An 18,405-nucleotide genomic window follows, 5' to 3' on the forward strand; every position below is an offset into this window, starting at 1 on the left:
TATCTAAAAGTTATAGATTACTCAGAAATGTTCTTCGAAGAAGAAAAAAAAAGGAGAGGATAATTCTCAGAATTAAGGCCTAGAATAAAATGTTGCTTACAGACCGAGTGAAACAGGTTTCTGATAAATTGCGCTGCATAAAACAAAGATTTCAGTTTTTTAATGTCTGTTCTCTTACAGGTTTGATCACCATCCAAAAAATGAAAAAAATTATGGCCAGCTTATTAGCTTATTAGCTTTTTTTTTTGTTTTAACATAAAAAAAAAAATGTGTTGAGTCACATAATAAAATGCAAAAAGTGAAGCAAAGTGGAATTTCAGAGCAATGTTTAAGATTCTATTAGAGTACCCTAGTTGTATAGATAACAATGCACATATACCACAGGTAAGTGTACAACTTTCAATTATACCTATAAGAGCTTGTAGGACATCCCACTCTAAAGCTACCGGTGTTCATGTAGAACTGGGTCCTATTTTGCAGCTATAAACTGCTCTATTTATTTAATAATCCTTTTCATAAGGCTTCAGAGTGTCTGTGGGAATTTGTGACCATGCATTAAAAAGAGCGTTTGTGAGGTCAGACGCTGATATAGTAAAGTCTGCTCCAGTTCCACCCAAGAGGGTTCGATGGGCTGGAGGTCACTATTCTTATCTGACCATGTCTTTATTAGTGCGGCTTTGTGCACAAGGGCAGTTATGCTAGAAAGGCCCTTATTCAAACTGTTGCCACAAAGCTGTAAGCATTCAATTGGCTAAAATCTGTTTGTATGGTGTAGCATTAACATTACCTTTCACTGGAAATAAGGGGCCTTGACCCAGAATATTACCTGTCCTCCTCCACATTTTACAGTAGGCACTATGTATACTAAATCTTTAAGCATCTACCAAGCTCAGATTCGCCCACCATACAGTCAATTGGCGGAGCCAAATGCGAAGAACTGCACTTCACTAAGAGTTCATGTGTATTCAATTGAGAGAGAGGAGAAAGTCGCTGCCAGACACCTCTGAGAGAGGCTTATTTAACAGAAAACAAAAGTGAGTCTGTCACCCCCAAAACTGAAATTGAACGTTCTAATCCCTCTGTCAGCATCATCTGCTGCTGCTTAGTAATCCTATGTAAAGCCAACGGCTGCTATATGAAAGAGAGGGATGACAACTCAGCCCCTGTACACACTAAGGCTTAGTGCCCATGATGCAGAAATGAAGCAGAAATTTTCCTGATCATTTCTGCATCTCCTTGGCAGAAAAAAGCATGAGGTTTTTACATGCGTTTTTCCAATGCATTGTATAGGCAAATACGCATGCAGAAAAGCACAAGAATTGGTCATGTCCGTATTTTTTCTGCAAATTAAATCTGCGCTGAAAAAATCCTGACCATGTGCACAGAACTTGCAAAATGTGATAGGAAGTCATGGGATAAGGTATGCAATGCGTTTCTGGAGCGTTTACGCGCTGCAAATAAACACCAAAAACGCATCGTGGGCACACAGCCTCACACTGTGTATGCAGGAGCTCAGCTGCTCCAATGTCAGTATGTGCAGGGCTGGGGAGTTACATCAAGCAATTACTGCCAATCACCATGAGGGGAGGGGTGGAGAATTGTAATTGAAGGGGATGAAAGGTGCACCAAAGCCCCCTCATTTACATATGTAATAAAACTTTTTCTCTCAAACACATTTACTAAAATCTACAGTACAACTATAGCTTTTATAGGAGCCAAGTCCCCTATATGAAAGTACTTCAATGTCACTTTTGGAGATGACAGAGCCTTTAAACTCAAACTGCCCGACCATTATTTTCCCCAGCATCATCTGTCAGGTAAGAGTTGGTAGGTCTCCATACAAAATAGATTGCCAGCTTATGCAACCGATCAGGCAGGAAGTCCAACGCCATCATCTTTTTTTGTGTGTATTTATCATACATTATGCCAAAGGTTTAGGGAATCTATTGCAACTACACCTGATTAATATACCTGACAAGTCTGCAGGTTCTACTATTGGGGGCAAAAAGCAACCAGACTAATGCAAAAGTGTTTCTTTTTTGCTTCTACACTTTGCTATTATTCTGCTGCACATAAATCATGAACTGAACGCTATTAGGATTCGCTCATGCTAGGAGTGGACGGTCATGTGACCGCAAGTATACGATTTACATACTTCCAGCCACATTTCAACTAGACATGTCCAGCCTCGCTCAATTCATTTGCATTGAGTGAGGCCGCACATGTCAAACTGGCACAAGACAGCTCATATGCAAATCGCACGCTCCCGGAGAATCCTGACAGTGTACACTGTGCATGCTGTGAGGAGCTACAAGTCTGCAGTCAGACTTCACAAGTGTGCACAGTGACCGAAGACTTGTACCCCAAGGACGAACAACCCCTTTAAGGCAGGGCTGCTGAGATCTGTATAGCTGACAGACTGAGGCTATTACTTGGCTTTGGGATGTCATGGGATCCCGCAATCAGTGCTGATCGCTGTGTTATAGAAGGAGCCTACTCCCACAGCTATTGACAGTGACATTTAGGGGATTAAACAACTTAGAGCGGTGCTCAACCAATTGGGGTCAATGAGGCTGGGTGTCAGCTATAGTATTTGAGATGTCAACCGCTGTGTATTTGCCCATGGGGGGGGGTGTTCTACAACTATTTGGTGGCGCTGGGGAATATGGTGCCTTAATGATAGCTGCAAAAAGGTATATCGGAGGGGATAATGATAACATTCACAATGTGCATAACAGTCTATTGCATGTCATTATAAATCCATCACTCAAAAGGCTACCATGGACAATCTTGATACTAGCCCAGTGATGGCAAACCTTTTAGAGACCGAGTGCCCAAACTGCAACGCAAAACCCACTTATTTATCGCCAACATGGCAAATTAACCCGAATACTGAGGTTTTAGTTTAGAAAAAACAACTCATACAGAGAGCAGGCGAGGTCATCATAGAGACAGGAGCAGGGGTATGAGACTGCAGAAATAGACTGTGCTCACCCCCATCTTGGTATATGCCCCCATCCTTGTATATATGCAGCCCTCTCCCCCCAATCCATGTGTATATGCTGCCCTCTCCCCCCGTCCATGTGTGTATATGCTGCCCTCTCCCCCCGTCCATGTGTATATGCTGCCCTCTCCCCCCGTCCATGTGTATATGCTGCCCTCTCCCCCCGTCCATGTGTATATGCTGCCCTCTCCCCCCGTCCATGTGTATATGCTGCCCTCTCCCCCCGTCCATGTGTATATGCTGCCCTCTCCCCCCGTCCATGTGTATATGCTGCCCTCTTTCCCCGTCCATCGAGAACGCACATCTAGTAAGGGCTGGCGTCGGCACTTGTTGGGCTCAGAGTTCTCACCCGCCAGGCCCGATCCAATAGAGCTAGTGCTGCGGCGATGGCGCGTGTGCCCACCGGGAGGGCTCTGCGTGCCCCCTCTGGCACGTGTACCATAGGTTCTAGCACTGTACTAGCCACTTAGATCAGAACAGAAGTCTACAATGACGCAATGAAATCAGGCTATCCCCTGACAGCACTTTTGATTTTTAAGTCCAATGATCAGGCAGAAGAGTAAAAACAGTCCAGGGTTCAAATACAACAGGGAATTCAAAGTTAAACAGCAAAGTAAACATGTAACAGAAGGTGGATCAGCGCAAGCACAATGGGTCAGTCTAATACAAGTGAATCAGAGCTGCAGTGGAATAGAACACCTGGCAAGGGACAGGAAAAAAAAGTAGGAATTAGTCCTTCCTGTAATAAGGTTTCCAGGAGTCCATCATGACAGCACCACCAGGAAGTAGTCCTTCTCATCAATGACAGGGACAGGAACACAGAAGAGGTTAAATAGCCTCTCCCCACCACCACCCACCAGTGATTTTTGAAGTACTACACCAGGATAGATACAGCAATGTGTTCACTGAATTTCCTTCTACATGCGTTTACCTCATATCAGGTAGGAAATCCAAGGGAGGGAATATATGGGGTGCGGTCATGATGGACTACTGGAAACCATTACTGGTAGGACCAAGTCCTACTTTCCAGAACATCCCTCCTGACAGCACCACCAGGAGAAATACCAAATAACTCCTTTAGGGCGGGATTACTGCTTGGAGGACTTTCCTCCCAAAGGCCATCTGTTGGTTTGACAAAACGTCCAATTTGTAATGTCTACAAAAAGTATTTAAGTTTGACCAGGTTGTTGCTCCGCAGATCTGATCTACTGAGGCTCCTGCTCTCGCTGACCATTAAGTCGATATTGCTCTCGTCGAGTGAGCTCTGATGTTCTCCGAGGGGAGACTGTCCTGCTGTAACATACGCTGAGTTGATTGATGTTTTAATCCACCTAGTAAGCATAGATTTCGATGCTTTCTTTCATTTGTTTTTTCCCCCAAATTGGATTAAGAGGTTTGATTCTATTCTCCAAGCTTCCGTGACACTCAAGTATTTTAGGACTACTCTCCAAGGAGTGAAATGAATACTCTTGCTCATTTTTATAATTTTTGAGGAAAGAAGGCAAGATAATCTCTTGATTTCTGTGGAAGTCAGTGACTACCTTGGGTAGAAAAGCTGTATCCAATCTTAGAATTAGACAGTCTTCCTGAATCTTTAAGTATGGATCTTTAATAGAAAGGGCCTGAATTTCACCTATGCATCTTGCTGATGTTATTGCTACTAGGAAGACCGTTTTAAGGAATATGGACTTCAAAGTGGTGACAGATTCCCTTTAGAGTTATCAGACCTCTAAATAAATCTATACATACCTGTATGGCCCTTAGTGGAGGTTTGATTGCAGAGAAAAGTGCTTTAATCAATTCTATTTTGTACAGGCTTGGCGTCCGGGGAACACCAAGCAATCCCCGCCTATGTGCTTATTATTCCCCCAAATCCCCATCATATCCCCCCCCCTCCCCTGCAAGTCACAGAGTCCTGTGACGTGCACTTGTGCTCCTTGACTTCACAGGCATGCGCAAAGAGCCGCTCACATAGAGCACGCTTTGCTCTATCCCGGCCCCGTCTGCCTGTGCACTGCGCTGCAGGGTTCTATTGCGCAGGCGCGGGGAAGTGACAGTGACTCCCCGATGCCTGCGCAATAGAACCCTGCGGCGCAGTGCAAGGAGAGACAGGGCCGTCATGAAGCAAAGTGCTTGAGCTAAAGGTTCGTATGGTTCTTTACATAAGGCATTTAAAACTAGACTGAGGTCCCATGGGGGTACCGAACACCTTATTGTAGGTTTAAGCCATTAGGTAGCTTTTACGAATCTTATTATCCAAGGATGACTGGTCAAAGGATAATCAAAGAACGACCCTAAGGCTGATATTTGTACTTTTAAAGCACTGGGTCTTAGTCCCTTGTCAAATCCTGACTGAAGAAAAACTATTCTAGGACTGTCTTGGCCTGAAGTTATGGATACAGAACATTTACTTTCGGTGCAGAACTTCTCCCAGATCTTGTTGTTGAGTGATCCTCTTCCATGTCAGTCCCCTTGATAGGGACAGGAAAAACACTGGTGGGTGGTGGTGGGGAGGGGAGGGGCTATTTATCCTCTTCTGTGTTCCTGTCCCTATCAAGGCTAAGACGGACTACCTCCAGGTGGTGCTGTCAGGAGGGACGTCCTGGAAATATGGATTAAAATAAACAGAGTGCAGTGTACCACCATTGTCTGCCATTGGTCTACTCAGTGGGACCAGCGACTGACCAGGCAGTAGGACCTTTTGTTACATGTTAGTTAACATTAATTACAACAGGAAGGGAGAACCGTCCCCCCCCCACCTCCCCAGAGGAGCTGATAAGCAGAGCCTGTTAAGTGATAAGCGCACCGACCAGCGTTGACATCACCAACTTTTCCCTTGCTGTCAGCTCCGCCAATAAAACTGAACTGCAATGCCCAACAATAGAGGAAGCAAGTGCGAAAGCGGGAACAGAGAGGTCTGTTACATGTTGTGAAATGTAAAGAAAGTTCTCATATTCTGATAGCAGGTAATTGTTCTTTTCAATAATGTTCCATCTTCAACACAATTTAGTAAACATTACAGAAAATAACAGACCTTCCAGTTTCCTAAAACTTACATCTGACTGGGTTCTGAGTGGAGCCACAACAAACCCAAACATATTTAATTAGTTTTGTCAACAACTAATACAATAATCCTCTCTTTCCAGACAGTTAAGTATCCAGAAGGTAATGCAGCGCTGAGAGCACCTCTCCTGAACCTTCCTAGCACGCTTCGATAGTTTCTGAATCTTCTTTTCAAACAATAATTGACAATAGGTTGTCATAGAAACAGACTAAGTTGCGATGCGGCGTGGGGGCTCCTTCACTAGTTACAACCCTGCATTGTCCTAACACACTAAGTACTTTTCTGTGTAAGGTGTGTCTTCTCAAGCAATTACGTGCTGCCGAATAGTGTCAGGTCATAAAAAATGCAACAATATGGACAAACAGAAAGAGAAAGGTAAGGAAAATAGTTTGCTATTGCACCATATAATTTTGCCTTTTCAGCTATTTCAGGTTTACAAGGAAGTTAGGACAACTAATATTGCTTCCATGTGAGTGGTTTCCACTCTGAAGCCACTTATACTAGTGATGAGCGAGCATGTATTGTTAACCCTTTCGGGGAGCACGCTTGGGTGCTCACTGAGTATTTGCGGCGTTCTCGGCATCTACGTTAGTGTCGCTGCGGCTGCATGTGTCACAGTTGTCTAACAGATGTGACACATGCAGCCATAGCGACACTAACAGATGCCGAGCACGCCGCAAATACTCGGTGAGCACCCGAGCGTGCTGGCTGAAAGGGTTAACAATACATGCTCGCTCATCACTAACCTATACACATCAGAAAAAAGCCGGCAGAGAAGCGCCGACCAGTTGATGAGAAGGGGAGGTCTCCTAAATCTCTGCTGACAGATGGTGATGATGATGGAGAAGAGACCGATTGGGAAGTTTGAATTTCAATGTCTGATCCTTTTGTGTTCAGGTGCAATATGTTGCTGGCAAAGCAGTTTGGTTTTCTCTTCTCTGCCCATTGAAAACACAGTTGGGAAAGACTGCTGTTTGCACAACGAGCATTCGGAGACTGCTCTCTTAAGTGTACGATAAGCTTTAATTCACTTATCTGTGCATGTACATTTCTTAAACAAAGAGACATAGAATTTTAGCCAACTCACCAACCACCAATAAGAGCTGAAAAGAACGATTCATTTTAAGTAGTATTCCAGTTACAGAAAGTGACGACATTGATCAATTAATGCAGCCTATAATAGCAATCAAACCCCAAACGACTGCGTGGTGGCTCCTTATTAATTCTCCCTATACTGTGTCACGGATGTCTAAGCACTGTAACTCAGCCCTATTCACATTAGCAGTGCAGAGGACTGATGCCATAGCACTAATACAAAAGTGATGAGGTCCAGAGAAAATCGCTATGGGACATCAGCCCTTCCCTACCCAATATTGGAAGGACCAAGCTGCAGTACATGCTTTTTACCTGGACATCAGTGATTCTAAGCAAGTAAAATACATCACAATTGATGGGGGCTGCTGAGTACGTTGGTGAATTAAGTGTTTTCCTTATTTCCTATGATCCTGTGTTACAGTTAGTCCAGAGCTGCATTCAAAATTCAGCCGATTGTCAATGCAAACTTCTCAAACTATACCTGTTTATGGTAGAAAATTTAGCTTTTTTGCTGGTAATTCAATATACAGTGCCCAGTTTAGAGGTTAGATGCCCCAAAACACAAATAGTCAAGCAAATGTTGTGGTCCAAACAATGCAGATGTGAAGAAGATTAAAACAGCTGCTAAAGATAAAGGAATTTCACCAAAGTTGTGGTCACCCCATTCTCCAGCCCCAATTGGGCTTACAATCTATTTTCCCTACTTAGGACACTGACCAACTAGGATCAATTCCTTAGTAAATTTTTGCAGTCTGGGAGGAAACCCATACAAACGCTATAAAGATGTGGTCATTGCTCAGATTTGAGCAAAGGACACCAGCACTGCACTGCTCATTTTGCCTTTCTACCCAGCTAATTCTTTCTCAATGTAGAAACAGGAAGTCTCTCTTACCAACATAAATCATTCCCTTTTCCCCAACTCCTGACCCATCTACTCCCTCCTCCCCCTGCCAGGGACTTTTGACTCATACAGAGAAAATTGACCTCCTGTTTCTACACAGCGCTTAGAAGGATTCAGCTAGTCAGTTTTTAACCATGTGATGTCATAGACCTAATGGAAAAGAGAAGGATTAGCTGGGTAGTAGAGCAAAATGAGCAATTGTAAGTACACAGTGCTAAATAATATGATGACTGCAATATATTGATAGGATAAAAATGTTGATGGGAGTGTTCCTTTAAACACATTGTAACATTTTCAAATTTTAAGCATTATTAATGACAACAGCTCTTTGCATGTATGAACAATATGATTTACAAATAAATAGCAATTAAACATGGAAAGCTACTTACCACCAAGGTATAACTATGTTCAGGTAATATTCCATAGTGCTCGACAAGCCTCTCCCTGGTGACGCTGGGAAGTTCGGGGAGTTTCTCCTTTATCAGGTCAATGTTTATGATCTGGTCAGAACTCACATTAGTTGGCAATGACTTGGCATCATAAAGTATCAGAGGGGGGAGGTTAGGTTCTGGCATAAACCTTTATAAATAGGAAGATTAAAAAATAAATAAGGAAAAACATATGGGAATATAACCAGGCTTAACTTTTTTTTCTCATAATACTTCCATTGTTAAGCAATGACCTACATTTGTATGATAGGTCAATATTTTTTTTGTTTATCTCATGTAATCCTCTTATATGTATTTCAACAATTAAAATCTCAGCATGAGAAAAGGGAAATGGTTGTTACATCTCACAGTTTTATACGCAAGACGAGGCAGGGAGAAGCTAGTTAACACTGTGTATGTACTTGTAAATGTACAAATAGTAATACTGTACAGAAAAAGAAACATACAAACCTGTAATCTTGCTTCCCTTCCTTGTCCCGCATAGGTATGGTAACGCTTATATAAAAATAAAATGAAAAAGTACGTGAAAAAGGCATACAACATAAAATATTTTAACTTCTTTGCCAAAATCACAAATTTTACCAATGACAACTGTATCTATGGTACTGCAAAATCTCAATAAATTTAATAAAATGAATGTGAAGATACAAAATAGTTTCACATTTAAAAACACCTTTTTTTTTTTTATAAAACTTAATTTTTTAATGGCATAATATACTGTAGATCTTTAAGTTAACAGAGAGGAGCTCCAGTTTAGGACTGTCAACAACATAAGTTTGTAACCTCCATGCATTTTGCCTAAACAGACGTCAGACCTAAGACAGGGCTCATCTCAATGATTTATCGTTATCTGTTTTCTGATCATAACCTCCTTTAAAAGGGTGCAGAGCAGGTTGTCTGTCAAGGAGCAGCTGACGTGAATACAATGCGAGTACTGTACAGTGAGATGTGACGGATGACAGGCCCCTGCACCGCCCAGGAAGTGAGCAGCTACAGAGAGAATATAACTGTTTTCTCCCTGAAGCCACACTTCCAATTAGACCTGCACATTTCAAATATTATTCACCTGCATATTATGCTGCAAGTAAATACCATTTTATTCCACTGAGAGGTCCACTGAGAGGTCCACGTTAACATATAATGATCAGCATGCCTATTTGTCTATTCTTCTTGCACGTACGGCACCCATCTTTCCATGTGTGTTACATATCTTACCTCTCCTGTGTTCACTAACTCGGTATGTTCGTAAGCTGACCACTGCACGACCCCTGTTCAACACTTTTCTTTATGACCAGCCTGTTTTAACCTTGCTTATGTTATATCCTGCATCTGTCCCAATTTGTAATTATCTGATAAAGATGGGTCAGAGGCCTCTCCCCTCCGCTTAACACCTGAATGCATTTGCTAGCATATATATTGTGAGCACTCAGTCTGCTAACAGTCTGCCCAGTGTGAATTCACCAAGTGTGGCATATTGAATTAGACCTGAATTGAACCTGAAGGAAACTGGACACCCAGGCAAAGTAAACAATGTTTCTGTTTGTTTTCACTCTCTCCCCTATAGTCCTCCACTTTCTACTAACCCCCGTAATCCCTACACCAAGTAATAAACGCTTCATCTCTCCTTCCATCCTCCCCATTCATCTCATCTCCTCCATGGAACTATTCCTCAATATTCACTTCTGTGTCTCCAAACATAGACAGCCACCTCATGCCCTCTCCTGCTCCTACCTGCTAACACTTTCCCTGCTCCTTCTGACTGCCGGCGATATCTCTCCAAATCCTGGCCCTCCTCAGTACATCCCCACAGTCCCTTCCGCCCCCTATCCACAATCTGTCACGAACTCTCACAACCTTTCAAACCTTATACCCATCCGCTCAGCCCCCGATTCCCCAGTCCCACTAACAAGAGCTCTATGGAACGCTCGCTCTGTCTGCAACAAACTTTCCTACATTCATGATCTTTTCATTACTAAAACTTTCCATCCTCGCCATCACTGAAACCTGGCTCACCCCCTGTGACAAGGCCTCTCCAGCTGCACTTTCGTACAGTGGATTCCATCTTTCTCACACACCCAGTGCCAAAGGCAAGCATGTCGGAGTAGGTTTTCTTCTGTCAGACAACTGCTCCTTCACCCACATCCCACTGCCACCCTCCGTTGCTCTTCCCTCTTTTGAGGTGCATTCTGTGCGCATCTATTCCCCCTCCAACTGGCCATCATTTACCGCCACCCAGGACCAACCACCACCATCTTCGACCACCTCACTACCTGGCTGCTTCATTTCCTTTCCACTGACATCCCCACTATCATCATGGGTGACTTCAACAACCCCCTTGACACTCCCACTCATATGTCTCTAAGCTTCTATCCCTCATTTCCTCCTTCGGCCTTGCTCAATGGTCTTCTGCCCCCACACTGACCCTCATCTTCACCCGCCTCTGTTCCCTATCTAACTTCTCCAACTCTACTCTCTCCCTGTCTTACCCCACAATCTACTTTCTCTTCCCTCTCCTCTCCAGGTGCACAATCCACACTCCACAAACTTGCACACCCTTGCAGAAATCTCAAACACTTTGACCTACATTCACTCTCTGAATCCTTCCTCCTTCTTACAGACATAAGTTCATTACATGAAGCAGATGCTGCTGCCTCTGTATATAACACCACAACAGCTGCAGCTCTCAATTCGGTCGCCTCCCTCACACATACCACAGCTCGCACACTCAACAGGCAACCCAGGCACACCTACCTGACTAAAGAACTGCGGAGGGCCTCCAGGGTGGCTGAGCGGAGATGGAAAAGGTCCCACTCCAACGAGCATTTCATCACATTCAAACAGTCCCTCACTTCTTTCAAGTCCACACTTACTGCAGCAAAACAAACCTACTTCTCATCTCCTCTCATCTCCTCCCTGTCTCACAACCCTAAACAGCTATTCAACACTTTCAATTCTCTCACATCCATTCTGAACTGTCCTCCCACCTCTCCTCCTGCTCCCTCTTTGACCTCTTACAATCTGGCTTCTGATTGCATCACTCCACTGAAACTGCCCTGACTAAAGTCACCAACGACCTACTAACTGCCAAATTCAAGCGACATTACTCTGTCCTCCTCCTCCTGGATCTGTTATCCACCTTTGACACAGTGACCATTCCCTTTTACTACAGACTCTCTCATGTATCAGCATCACATACTTGGCCCTATCTTAGATCTCTTCATACCCAACAGATCGGACATTCAGTGTCTCCCACTCACACATCACCACCTCATCATCATCATCATCATCTCACCCCCTATCTGTAGGTGTCCCCCAAGGTTCAGTCCTAGGACCCCTGCTTTTTTCCATCTACACCTTTGGCCTAGGACAGCTCATAGAGTCTCACGGCTTTCAGTATCATCTCTATGCTGATGACACATAGATCTACCTCTCTTGACCTGATATCCTTAATAATCAGAATCCCACAATGTCTGTCCGCTATTTCATCCTTCTCTGATAGATTTCTAAAACTTAATATGGATAAAACTGAATTCATCATCTTTCCACTGTCTCACTCAACCCCCCATCTGACCTATCCATCATAGTCTATGTCTGCTCACTCTCCCCAGTCCCGCAAACTCGCTGCCTCGGGGTAACCCTGGACTCTAATCTCTCCTTCAAACCACATATCCAAGCTCTTTCCACTTCCAGCCGACTCCAAATCAAAAATATCTCCCGGACCCACACATTCCTCAACCACAAATCTGCAAAAACACTAGTGCATGCCCTCATCATCTCTCGCCTCGACTACTGCAACCTCCTGCTCTGTGGCCTCCCTTCCAACACTCTCGCACCCCTCCAACCTACCCTAAACTCTGCTGCCCGACTAATTCACCTGTCCCCCAGCCTCTCCTCTCGGTCAATCCCTTCACTGGCTCCCCATTACCCAGAGCCTCCAGTTCAAAACTGGAACCATGGCAGACAAAGCCATCCACAACTTGTCTTCTCCATACATCTGTGACCTAGTCTCCAGGTACTTACCTGCACGCAACCTCTGATCCTCACAAGATCTCCTTTTCTGGCCATGTGGTGCGTGAGACATGATCATACACATTCATACAGTACTGAAAAGACATGGGAACAGAATGTGGAAGACTCCTAGGTCACTGCCTAAAAGTGTGCCCATCATAAGTGATCCTTGGCGCATGCGAAGATGCCTCCCGCCATGCATCTGTCATTGCAGACTTGCAACAATCACCATCCACGTCCTTGTCCCAATTGATTTCAGCAGCACATCTCCCTGTGTAAATAGGTGATGTGCTGCTGACAATATACAAGCTGTATGGGGAGAGAGTGATCGAACTAAAGACTGTTCTGTCCCCATACAGAGTGCATCAGCTCCTGTGTAAGGACCTTATATAAGTGCAAATAGACTTTGTCGATTGGTGCTTCTTATGGGCAGAAATTATTCCAAGTGTAAACTAGACTTTACCCAAGTTTATAGTCAAAGGATCTTGTCTCATTGAGAATAGTGCCACCATCATTCAGTATCTTTATTTGTCTTTTAATTTCATAATCTAAATAAAAAAAGAATAAAAAACAATGTTCAAAATTCATAGTGTAATAAATATGTAAACAATTCAGAAGTTTAATGAATTTTACTTGTAGTTTTCACTACAATGACCCCAAGAAAATCATAATGAAACAGCTTTTCTGCAAGGTCAAAATTATTGCAACAGCAAACAAGTGTAGTAATTACAGAATGTAACAACCATGTTTTAATACAGGAAATAAACTGCCTGTAGTGGGCATCACTGAAGAATTATACCAAAGTATCTAGAAAATGAAAAATAGGTACAGTACCGATTGCTTTTGCTAGAAAGCGTGCGCTGTTAATGTTCTTAACTTCTGTTCTCACACCAAAAGGCTCACCAGGATGATGAACAGAAATGTTTGCATCAACTCTCAACTGGCCCTCTAAAATGGAAAAATCAGAATACAAATCACAAATTAAAATTTTGTCCATTTTGCTTTGTGGTAAAACTGAACAAAACCAATTACAATCATTTTGTTATAAAGAAAATATGATTAACTACAGCAAACAATTCATGACAAGGGTTTCCAATCCTTACAGTTATGACTGTTTAAAACTATTTTTATTTAGCATTTTGTAGATATTAACTAGTAGTCACATGATGTTTACAAAGAAAAAGATAAGTCAGAAACAACTTGCTACCGAACAGGATATTTGAGGCCTTAAAGAGGTTGTCCACTACTTTATCATTGATGACTAGTGTTGAGCGAGTATGTTCTATTAACCCTTTCGCCGAGTATGCTTGGGCCGAGCTCCGAGTATTTACAGCTGCTCAGTGATATGTTTGAATCGCTCCCGTGTGCATGATTTGCAACTGTTTTGACAGTTTTAATACATGTGAGGAATGTCTATTTCTTACACATTCCTCACATGTAATAAAGCTGTCAAACAATTGCAAATCATGCACACGGGAGCGATTTAACCTCATCACCGAGCAGCTGTAAATACTCGGAGCTCGGCCCGAGCATACTCGAACAGAACATACTCGCTCAACCCTATTGATGACCTATCCTTAGATAAATAGTAGACAACCTCTTTAAAGCGAATCTGTCAGCAAGATCAATCCCTCCCCCCAAACCACATATACGATGTCACTGCAGACTTATGAATCCTCCCAGAGCACAGTGCGCTGGGAGGATTTGCCGGTTTCTTAGCGGGGACCAGAGGGGATGTACGAGTTATGTAATAGGAAAGACGATGATCCAGCTCCACAGACTCCAATAGTAAAAACAAATGTCTTTTATTTAGAATTTTTTTAAAAATATCCAAATGGCAATAATGTAACTCCAGCTAGTAGAAAAACAATACTGAAAGGGAAACACAGGGGAACCAAGGAGAGGTGCGCTACCAGACGCGTTTCGAGCGAAGACCGCTCTTAAACTTGGTATGAATACTTATTCATAATAGTATAAGTATTCATACTAAGTTTAAGAGCGGTCTTTGCTCGAAACGCGTCTGGTAGCGCACCCCTCCTTGGTACCCCTGTGTTTCCCTTTCAGTATTGTTTTTCTACTAGCTGGAGTACATTATTGCCATTTGGATATTTAAAAAAAAAATTTCTAAATAAAAGACATTTGTTTTTACTATTGGAGTCTGTGGAGCTGGATCATCATCTTTCCTATTACCTGTCTACTGAGGACAAGCAGCAGCGCTGATCACGGATCCCGGAGACACCCAGCTGGATCATGCAGGTGAGCTGTTTTTTTTTTTTTTCTTTTCTCTTTCCATATGTATGAGTTATGCATACTCCCGGGCAATGGGCGCGGCCTCGCTTCCACACACTACTGTTATTAGTTTACCCTAAAGTGATTAAGCTGCAGTAGCCATTAGTGGACAATCCCTTTAACTGAGAATCCATCGGTATGACACATCAACACAAAATCCTATGATCAAAATACATATACTTGATGCGGATATTTTTGCCTTATTATAAATCATAAATTTAAATAAGTTTTCCAGTCAAACAAAATAGGTACAAATGAGCTATAGTCAGTTATGTAACTTGTAAATGTAAATCAATTAGGCTGAATATTGGGTTGCTTGGAATTCTGTCGTCATAATTAGTGTTGAGAAAGTATGTTCTATTAACCCTTTCGCCGAGTATGCTCGGGCCGAGCTCCGAGTATTTATAGCTGCTCGGTGATATGCTTGAATCGCTCCCGTGTGCATGATTTGCAACTGTTTAACAGTTTTATTACATGTGAGGAATGTCTATTTCTTACACATTCCTCACATGTAATAAAGCTGTCAAACAGTTGCAAATCATGCACACGGGACCGATTCAACCATATCACCGAGCAGCTGTACATACTCGGAGCTCGGCCCGAGCATACTCGCTCAACCCTAGTCATAATCCATCTATGCAGTAAAGCACGTTTTATTAGTCTGCAGCATTGGACTAAATCTAAGTGGAATGTTACGTCATTGGTGAACACCAGTGACCCAGTTCCATGAGTGCTTTGCTTCCCTTCTGATCTTGTGTTACTATTAGTTTGCACCCTTAGATTTACATTCTTGATTTAACCATTGTCAGTTTTTCTGATGTGGTTTCTCTCTTGGCATCTCTTTGAACAGAACCCAACTCATCAAAGCAATTTAGTCAAGATTTTAAATCATTTCATACACACGCTGTGTAAAGAAAAAAAAAAATCTATGCTAAGTAACCAGCGCTGTGGATTTGAAATGCAGAAAGTTAATTTACACTGTGGAAGTAATTGCGTATCCGGGTGTGAAATGTGCTGTGGCGTTGCGCCATTTTTATGGTATCTGCATCGGCATTTCTGTTGTGAGAATTTGTCTTTTTGCAGTCTTGGTCTGTATCTTAGCCACGACCACTCTCAAGCAAAAATTTCATCATAATTGACAGCACAAAAAAGCGTGTAAATTATGACAAAATATGCTCCGGTCACCAACTACAGTTACATTTCTTGTGGTAACGCGCATCAGCTGAAAGATTAGCCAAATTCATTAAGCGGCTTATGCTTCGTAATGAATTTGGTGCATTTTACTTTAGCACACCCTTTTGATGAATCGTGGCCTTACAGTTCCTATAAAAATGTTAGTGGCTTAACCTAGTGAGGTGAATTCTCTCAGCCACAGGTTAGCGTGGACAACACACGTAACTCCCAATTTTCAAAGAAGACAAAAAGGGACTCATTATGCCGCCCGTATAATGAGTGGTACAACATTTTAGGCCATGCCCTTAATCATGCCTCTAATAGCACCAAATTATTATTTCATTCTACGTTGCCACATTAAAAAAAAAAAAAGAAAAAGTTAGAAAGCAATACACAACCACTTTAAGGCTGAGGTCACACTCCTGCTAAACCCTTCCATCTCCTGTCCCATTACAGGAACAGAGCAGTGGAACGCAGGCAGCAGAGAAGACCACATTAAAAGGATTTTCCCCTTTCAATCTTCTGTACAACATCTGTGTGCCTGTGTTAAAAATATTACAGTGCCTTGAAAAAGGATTCATACCCCATGAACTTTTCCACATTTCTAAAAGTTACAACCTCAAAATGTAAATGTATTTTATTGGGATTTTATGTAATATACCAACACAAAGTAGCAAAAATTGTGAAGTGTAAAGGAAATGATACATGGTTTTCTAAATATTTTAAAAATATAAATCTGAAAATTTTGACATGCATTTGTATTCAGTCAATTATTTTGTAGAACCGCCTTTTGCTGCAATTACTGGGGCTAATTTTTTTTTCCCATTCTTCAGTGAGATTGGAGGGAGAGAGTGTCCATGAACAGCAATTTTCAAGTTTGCCACAAATTCTCAATGGGATTTAGGTCTTAACCTTGACTGAGCCATTCACATACATGAATATGCTTTGCTCTAAACCACTCCATTGTAGCTCTGGCAGTACATTTAAGGTCATTGACAAGCTGGAAGGTGAACACAAGTCCCAGACTCAAGTCTTTTGCAGCCTCTAACAAATTTCTCCTTCAAGATTGCCCTGTACTTCGCTCCATCCATCTGCCAATCAACTTTGACCAGCTTCCCTGTCCCTGCTGAAGAAAAGCATCCCCACACCAGGATTCTGCCACCACTATCTTTGACAGTGGGGATGGTCTTTTCACGGTGATGTGCAGTTAGTTTTCACCACACAGCGTTTAGTATTTAGCCCAAAAAGTTCAACTTTGGTCTCATCTGACCAGAGCATCTTCTCCATGCTTGTTAGGTCTTCTACATAGCATTTTGCAAACTGTAAACAGGACTTCTTATGGCTAGCTTTAAAAAATGGCTTTCTTCTTATCACTCTTCCATAATGGACAGATATGTGTAATATACAACTAATAGTTGTCCTGTAGACAGATTCTCCCATCAGAGTTGTGGATCTCTGCAGCTCTTCCAGAGCAGAGAGACCATGGGCCTCATGGCTGCTTCTCTAATTTGTCCTCCCCTTGCTTGGGATGTCAGTTTAGGTGGATGGCTATGTCTTGGTAGGTTTGCAGTTGTATTTACTGACTAAAGTGGACTATTATGATAAAATATAACTTATTAAACTGCATTAAAATACTGATTTCCAATTCACCGTGCTATGCATATCTATCCACTACTAACCTGGATGCAAACTACAGGTTCGTATTATGGATACCAATAGAGGATAAATACCCATATGTATAGTTTAATCTACTGTTGTAAATGTATCCCTACCACAACTGAACACTACACTGTATGAAGAATTATTAGGCAAATGAGTATTTTGATCACATGATACTTTTTATACATGTTGTCCTACTCCAAGCTGCATAGGCTTGAGAGCCAACTACCAATTAAGTAAATCTGGTGATGTGCATCTTTGTAATGAGGAGGGGTGTTGACTAATGACATCAACACCCTATATAAGGTGTGCTTAATTATTAGGCAACTTCCTTTCCTTTGGCAAAATGGGTCAGAAGAGAGATTTGACGGGCTCTGAAAAGTCCAAAATTGTGAGATGTCTTGCAGAGGGATGCAGCAGTCTTGAAATTTCCAAACTTTTGAAGCGTGATCACCGACCAATCAAGCGTTACATGGCAAATAGCCAACAGGGTCGCAAGAAGCGTGTTGGAAAAAAAAGGCGCAAAATAATTGCTCATGAATTGAGGAAAATCAAGCGTGAAGCTGCCAAGATGCCATTCACCACAGTTTTGCCATATTTCAGAGCTGCAACATTACTGCAGTATCAAAAAGCACAAGGTGTGCGATACTCAGGGACATGGCCAAGGTAAGGAAGGCTGAAAAACGACCACCTTTGAACAAGAAACATAAGATAAAACGTCAAGAATGGGCCAAGAAATATCTTAAGACTGATTTTTCAAAGG

At 42.4% G+C, this 18,405-nt stretch overlaps 1 protein-coding gene across 2 annotated transcripts in view; it reads right to left on the minus strand.

Annotated features, from left to right (window-relative positions):
* GATB (glutamyl-tRNA amidotransferase subunit B) overlaps window positions 1–18,405 on the minus strand; it is a 188,728-nt gene that overhangs the window by 68,463 nt on the left and 101,860 nt on the right. For both annotated transcript variants that reach the window (XM_073642530.1, XM_073642531.1), the window contains exons 6-9: window positions 13,356–13,469; window positions 12,985–13,069; window positions 8,964–9,008; window positions 8,454–8,643 (exon numbers count right to left, since the gene is read on the minus strand). In XM_073642530.1, the coding sequence (XP_073498631.1) occupies window positions 8,454–8,643; window positions 8,964–9,008; window positions 12,985–13,069; window positions 13,356–13,469 (434 nt within the window). The remainder of the gene's footprint in view (window positions 1–8,453; window positions 8,644–8,963; window positions 9,009–12,984; window positions 13,070–13,355; window positions 13,470–18,405) is intronic.

Source organism: Phyllobates terribilis, unplaced genomic scaffold (genome assembly GCF_046119375.1).
Source record: "Phyllobates terribilis strain yellow unplaced genomic scaffold, ASM4611937v1 Scaffold_1__5_contigs__length_1240528914, whole genome shotgun sequence".
Classification (NCBI taxonomy): Eukaryota; Metazoa; Chordata; class Amphibia; order Anura; family Dendrobatidae; genus Phyllobates; species Phyllobates terribilis.